We start from the raw sequence: 7,859 nt of genomic DNA, 5'->3' as shown, positions 1-7,859 counted from the left end.
TCGGTCCATTGCTAAGCAAAGACCGTTGTAAATGGCATGAAGCTCGGCTTGTAAGCTAGTAGCAATCCCAATAAATCCAGAAAATCCGAGTAGCCAATTACCCATACTATTGCGCATGATACCTCCGAAGCCGGCTCTACCAGGATTGTTGAGGGAGCTGCCATCCACATTGACTTTGATAGTGTTTCCTAAGGGAGAAATCCAAGATACATGACGTAACGGCTTCTGCAAATGCGATGATTCAAAAACCTGCAAAAAAGTGTCAACAGAGCAGTGGATTTGGCTAAGACAATGCCACTTAATCCACCTGTTATTATTAAACACAAAGTCATTCCTAGACTTCCAAATAAACCAACAAGTTACCATAAATAGAACCCCATTGGAAGAAGTGGCATGTATGGTAAACCAATTCGTAAATTCAGTTGTTGAATAAAAAGATGGTGAAGAGAAAAGAAGAGCAACCCAAATAGAAGTAGAATCGGGACAATCCCTGAATAAATGTAAAAGATTCTCATCAGATGAATGACACCTTTTACATGAAGAATCTGTGGTCATGTGCCGCATAAACCTGAAGGCATTAGTGGGAAGGCAATTGTGAAGAACCAACCAACAAAAGTGCTTAATATTTTCTGGAAGCTTAGATTTCCAAAGCCAAGTCCAACTATAAGTAGAAGAGGAGGCTGAAGACAAGTTAGAAATTTGAGAAATCCAATGATATCCCGACTTAGCTGAATAAGTACCAGAATTAGAATGACCCCAAATGATGATGTCAGAGGATTCTGTATCGATAAAAAGGCTTTGAATTTTCAATTGAATATGAATGGGAATATCAGTTGTTAAAGAATTAAACATCCAGGAACCCTGATGATATATATCTCGATCCTTATCTCCCTTTTCATACCACAACTAAATCCAAAGTTATAAAAAACTTGAAAAAACTTTTTTTTTTCCTCACCAAGAATCGTTAAAATGCTATTTATTTTTTTGAAACAAAAATGCTATTTATTTTAAATAAGCAAATAAGCTATTTGACAATGCCAAATTTTAAGTTTATAAGCTCATATAACAAAAAAATAAAATAAAAAGAGTTTAGTAACTTTTTTTTCTCTTACGAACATATATCCTTATTTTATGAGAAACAACAAAGGTTGTTCTCAATTTATCTTCAACAAATCTGTTAAATAGAAAACAAAAATAAAACAAGATAATGTCTCTAGCTATGTGCAGTGACACCTAAAAATTTCTGCACAAATCAGGAAAAGGATTACATGTGGTCGGTAATTCGACGCAGTCACAATTTGTGACTGTTCGAACTTGATCAGACAGTCACCTGCATGACTTCCACGAGCTTCGACAAATGAGCATTCAATTTCACCTTGTTCATACAAATAAAAAGAATGAGCTGAAATATATAAATAACAAAGTCTCGCGCTTCAAACTTACTGCACATGAAAAACTATACTAAGAAAATGCAATAGCAAAATAATACACAAGACTCGGCAAGAAAAATGTTTCAAGCAATGAAGAAGAAAAATTAAATGCAGACCAAGCAGGAAATCATTACAAAATGAGCCAAAGTGTTCATCAAACCAGCACAAACAAGGAATGGTGTTTTTCCCTAAAATGTCCTTGATATCATGACAGATCATTTTGTAGACATTAACAGGACACCTAAAACCCAGGTAGTTCAATATATATGAAGACTTGCTGATAAAAAGATGAAGCATTAAGCTTCATACATTAACCCTTCATTCTAATGGTGCATGGCTATATTTTATCGAGTTTATCAGCCTTAATTACTGGATTGGCTTCAGCTATGGCTTTCTGACCATCAGTTCTATAATCGAAAGGGCAATCATGTTTATCAGAATAGCGATGCATTGAACAAAAGAGGTTGCCACATTTGCAGGTGAAACCAGTTAATCCAACACGTTTACGGCAAGTGGTACATCTGCTGGGACCAGTCTTGGCTTTCACCTCCACACTTTCAGCAAAGATTGAATTTTCGGGAACCTCGGGACACGCTGTATTGACCTCCACGGTTCCAACTTGTACATCGACAGCAGCTGTAGTCACGGCCAGCTTTCCGTTGCCATTGGAATTGCCGTTCACAATGTTTTCAACTGATGTCGCTGCAAGTTTGTCTTGCTCCTGCTTCAACAATGTGTCCTTGTAACACTTGGAACACATGTTCATGGTAGCTGCCCTTCCGAAGAAACCACAATTATTAACGCAAAGAATTGGACGTTCTGGTGCCTGGCATCCCATCTCATCATGAGATTCCATTATTCAATGACCACCTGCACACAAGGAACCTCAGCCTTATAAGAATGTATACATACATAAAAGAAAAAACCATTACAAAAATAGCTACAAACATCTCACACATTCACTTGCAAAATTATGACTTGTGAATCAAACAAATGCAGGAACGTCACTTTCAAGTACTTAAACACCAGCAGCTAGATAACACAAGAGTTCAATCAATAACAATAGTAAATAAAAAGCTATTTAGACATCAGCAGCAAGATACTACGAGAGTTCTATCAATAACAATAATAAGTCATGTAGCTATCGTGATCAGCGTTTTAACAATGGTCAGCAACCACAATTGTGGCGTCACCATGAAAGTTTTTTATGCCCCCGTCACTGCAAGCAACCTCAAACTGGGCAATTCTCCGGTTTACCAAAGTAGCATGAACATAACTGTAATTTAAAATATTTGGAAAGAAGTGATAACATACTAATTTTACAATAAGAGTTATCAAATTCTATGTAGCACCACTGATTCACATGAAAGACGTGTCCGGTGTTCGTGTGGTTTCGTACAACGATACCAACACACATACACACGGTTACGTTCAATTAAATTTTATCATAAGTGACAGTGTCAAGTCAATTGTTAGATACAGGGAAAAACCTGACTTTATGGTGAAGCCGACTGCAGATGACCAATTTTCAAAAGAAAAATTATGTTTGGACATCAAAAATTTGTTTGTCAAATACGTTGTCAAGTTCGTTGTTTTCGTGTATTTTTGTAGATATAGAGATAAACACATAGGTGACGACAGTGTCACTATTTAGCTGTTCAAATAACAAAAATGATTTGAAAATAACCAAGAGTTCCTCTATATGAACATTCAAATTTGGACAAAAACATAGGAAAACTAAATTCCAACCAATGCATAAACACACAAAACAATCAACATTAACTAGCATGCAACCAATCCCCAACAAACCCATCAACCACTTCACTTCCAATATATAACTAAAATCAACTTTCAAGTTTCAACACCCCCACAAACTAGATAAATCATAACAATCTTCAATCACACAAGGGACAAAAAAAATCACAACTTTCAAACCCCCCACAAAATATTAACATCACTTCAACAAAACCCAGAAACCATCCCAAAACCCCACCAAAAAAAAAACAAAATTGAACACCAAAACTAAAAAAAAAATAAAAAATTTAATCAAAATTATCAGAAAAACACAAAGAAAAAGAGTAGAAATTTGGAAGCAATATAGAAATCCCTGACCTGGGTGTGGCAGGGTTTACGATCCTGACACTGTAAATACTGTTCCCTGTAACAAGAAGAAGAAGATTAATATAAAAAAAGTTAAACCCAGAAAAAGAATTACAGAGAGAGAGGGTATAATCCTATAATTCCTGACCTCAAAACGAAGAGAGAACAGTGAGGAATAATAATAACAATATAATCGAGAAAATCGAAGAAAGTACAGAGAGATAGAGAAGAGAGAGGGGTTTGATTCGGTCGTATCGTAGTATATCGTGTTGCCTCTCTCTTCTCGTTTCTGTTTCTCTCTCTTGTTCTCTCTATTTGAACTTCATCTTAGCCATAGTCGGTTGTTTTTTCTTTACCAATTTGCCCTTTTTGTTACTATGCTTATTACAATTTTATCCTTCACTTTTGATTTTTATTTTTACAACTTTTATTTTTTGGGATTATTTTGGTCTTAAAAAAAATACTTCCCCCGACCTTAATTATAAACAAAAGTTAATTTTTAGATTCATTCAACGACTGATGTATTTAGCTTAAATGTAGGTTAGATACATTAATTTTTCAATAAATCTAAAAAGTAACTTTTACTTATAAATAAGGTCGGAGGGAGTATGAGAAAGGACTATGGGCTGTCCAGCTGTATGCGTGGATACCATACCGAACCAAAAACATGAGGGATATATGAGCAAATCATATCTCATTCGATTGGTAAAAATATTGCTATAGGTAAAAGTAAAAGTTATTGTAAACAAAAAAAAAACAAAGTTTTATAGTTTGAATTTTAGGCTCTCACTTATTTACTTTTAAGAGTAAAATTCTGTTTACTAGACTAAAAAATATGAGCAAGTTACTTTAAGCTTAAAGTTAAAATTAAGAGTTTTAGAAATAAAGTTAAAGTTGTTTGGCAAATGTTATGTTTTTTTTGTTTCAAATACTCCTTTCAATTTTAAAATGTATTTGATGATATATTCAAATAAAACCAAAAATAATCATTAAAAAATTAATATTTTTAATTATGTTATTTTTTATATAAAAATAATTTAATTAATAAACATCATCGGTGTTAAATTATTTTACCCATATATCCAAAAATATATTAACATATATTTTTGCGCTTATTAAAAATATATTATTAATATATTCAAATAAATTATTTTATATTGTGCTTATTTAATTAATAAACACCGTCAATGTTAAATTATTTTACTAAATGATTGTTAAAGAAATTTTTATTTTTTATTTTTTTATACATAGATAAAAAGTAAGTTAATTATATAGAGTAGAACTGAACAAATATATTAAAAATAAAAGATCACGTATGAAAAAGCACTAATTATTATTAAAGAGTAATTATTTATCAATTTTTTGGCTAAATTGCAGTTTTGGTCTCTCACATTTCATAATTGTGCGATTTTGCTCCCCCTAATTTCAAACGAGCGATTTTGGTCATCGACGTTTCATAATTGTGTGATTTTGGTCCCCCTAGTTTTAAGCGAGCAATTTTAGTCTCCCAGATTTGCCCCCTTTTGCATTTTTTAGTCCATGTTAACTATTTTGACAAAAAACTGTTGACATGAATTTTTTTGACACGTGTCTAAATTATATTGGACAACCTATAAAAAAATTATTGTTTTTTTATTTATAAAAAACCAAGAAAGGTTCACGAGAGTTTTTATTCCTAAGCGATTGACCAAAGGTGCAAAAATTTTCAAAGTCTCCTTTGCAATCCTCTGTTGTTTGGCATCCAGTAATGCATTCAGCGTCATCATATTATGTAATCGATCTACCAATTTAATGAGAACAACTATTCCATCTGTCATGGTATGAAACATTGCAACTATTGCATCCTTTGCAATCCTTCCTTGGTTTTTTTTTTAAAAAAAAAAATTATAGGTTGTCCAATATAATTGAGACATGTGTCAAAAAAAATCCATGTCGGCAGTTTTTTTGGTCAAAATAGTCAACATGGACCAAAAAATTCAAAATGAGGCAAAAGTGGGGCACCAAAATCGCTCATTTGAAACTAGAGGGACCAAAATCGCACAACTAAGAACGTGGGGGACCAAAATCGCTCGTTTGAAACTCGAGGGACCAAAATCACACAATTAGGAAATGTGAGAACGAAAACTGCAATTTAGCCTAATCTTTTCCATTGTCTCATACTTTTCTTTAAATGTTTATTCTTGATTTTCACCATCTTTAAATAATTGACCCAAAAATAAAATGAATAGAAATAAATAAACGAATGACAGGTGGGATAGAAACTAAATTATGACTAGTTCTTGAAGACAATTGTAACAAAATAAAATAAAATGAGAAATGTTATACTGTAATTAATATAGGACGGTAACAAAAAAAAAAAAAAAAACAATATAGGCCAAAAAATACCGTAAGAGTAGAAAACATTGGCCAGTAGGATTCAAAGCACATAAACTGCCGAAAAGTCATTTTGAAGTTGGTTTCAACTCCTTCTACTTTTGTACATAAAATAGAAGTTGCTTAATTTGTAAAGAGCTTTAGAAATATTTTGTTTGGCCCTCCTTTTATTTTAAGGAGAAGAAAAGAAGAAAAAAGTGTAGCCAAACAGGCTCATAGTCGCAACAAAATTTATAGTGTTTAGTTGTGATTTACGCGCAAAAAAAATATATTTATCCTTCAAATATTAAATTAATCATTGTTAGCGGCGACTAAATTCTGTCGGATAGTTTATGGAATACACAAGATGAAATCTTTCATTTCAACCGAACTTTTTTTATGCTCAAGAGTAGTAATATCACTATTATAATAGATTTTTGAGAAAGTATATATATTTGATCTTATGACAATACATGAATAGCTCGAACTTTCGCCTACTTACATATATCATCCGTCAATAAAATTTTCACATTGACAACAAGATTGGAACTCCCTTCTACATCAACATACATTTTCACAGGCATACAAACCTTTTTACTAGTATTTTGTCTCATCATGTTTATGATAGTTTTTTTTTTCTTAGTTTTTAGTTTTAAAAGTTAATAAAACAAAATTAACCATTCATGTGAAGTTAGTGATGTTTGATATTTGTGTGTAGAAGAGTAAAGTAAACATTAAGCAAAATGATGACTCGTCTATTTCTTTGAAGACAATATTATAATACAATACGTAAAAAAATAAATATTTTTTTCTTATAAATTTTTAAAGATTTTTGTTAACAAGAAGTAATCTTATCTTATTCAAAGTATTTTCATACACTAAATATAAGCATTTTCGATTGAAATTTTAAACTAATTCGCAATGTTACGCGTTATGAGAGACATTCTACTAGACCCAATTTCTATTGGTAATAGTAGCAACTAGCCTCCGCAGGTGTGTGGAGGCGGGCGGTTGCCATTGGAGGAGAATAATTGCTGATTTTAAGGTACATACAATTTATCTAACCTAATGTAGATGTTTTCGTAAGCATAGTTTAGTTGACTAGGATATCATATTTTATATACAGGATCGGTGTTCGAACAATGTGAGGGCAGATGTGTGAACATATGTCAAATACGGGTTGAGATTGTCTACCGTGTAAAACCCATTAGAGAAACTCCAATTGGTGCATCCACCATCTACTTTTTCCTTTTAAAATTAAAGCTACAAAAATAAAACAAGGGCTGAGATTTAATTGTATAAAAATGTCACGGGAGGTACCCACTCCTGTCAAATACATTAGATCATGTGTATTAGTTATTCAATGTATCTAAAATATAAAATTTACTAATAACCTACACTTACATTACTTTGAATTTGAACAACATAGTTTATTTATTTGAAACTATAATTCGAAATTATATAAAATATATAATTTAATTTATATGCACCGTCAGTGTAAAATTATTTTACACATACATCCAATAATATGCTGACACATCATGTATGATATTTAAAAACACATGATGTATCACATTCATTAAATGATGTGGCAACGCGTCATTAAATATATGTGTAAAGAATTTTTACATTGCACAACAATTAAACTCTAAAATATATTCCTCAATAATGTATAAACCTTTTAAGTAGGAATTTGAATTGCATGGAATCAAAATTGCATACACTCATTCAGTTAAAACATATCTGACAGTCCGATTAAAATCAGACGACTCAAATTTAAAATAATCATACAATTTAATTAAATTTTCTCTTAATCTGAAACGTGGGATCATAATTGAACGTAGTAGTTAGAGAAAGTTTGTCCCAACTGAAAAAATGGTTTGGGCCTTGGGCATTATCCATGATGAGAATAGGATGGATTTTCGTGTGGGTCACGTCCTCTATTGTCCACACCAAAACATAACGGCGGGAAAAGAA

The 7,859-nt window shown here is 32.1% G+C and overlaps 1 protein-coding gene across 1 annotated transcript; it reads right to left on the bottom strand.

The window, feature by feature from the left end:
- Positions 1–1,511: 1,511 nt before the first annotated feature.
- LOC123888378 (zinc finger A20 and AN1 domain-containing stress-associated protein 8-like) lies at positions 1,512–3,864 on the bottom strand. The gene is made up of 3 exons (XM_045937422.1): positions 3,679–3,864; positions 3,543–3,588; positions 1,512–2,300 (listed from the first exon to the last, which is right to left on the bottom strand). The coding sequence occupies exon 3, from the start codon at positions 2,284–2,286 to the stop codon at positions 1,768–1,770; it is 519 nt and encodes a 172-aa protein (XP_045793378.1). The 5' UTR covers positions 2,287–2,300; positions 3,543–3,588; positions 3,679–3,864; the 3' UTR covers positions 1,512–1,767.
- Between the last annotated feature and the right edge of the window lie 3,995 nt (positions 3,865–7,859).

This window comes from Trifolium pratense, linkage group LG6 (assembly GCF_020283565.1).
Source record: "Trifolium pratense cultivar HEN17-A07 linkage group LG6, ARS_RC_1.1, whole genome shotgun sequence".
Taxonomy (NCBI): domain Eukaryota; kingdom Viridiplantae; phylum Streptophyta; class Magnoliopsida; order Fabales; family Fabaceae; genus Trifolium; species Trifolium pratense.
This window is presented reverse-complemented; position numbering and strand designations above follow the sequence as displayed.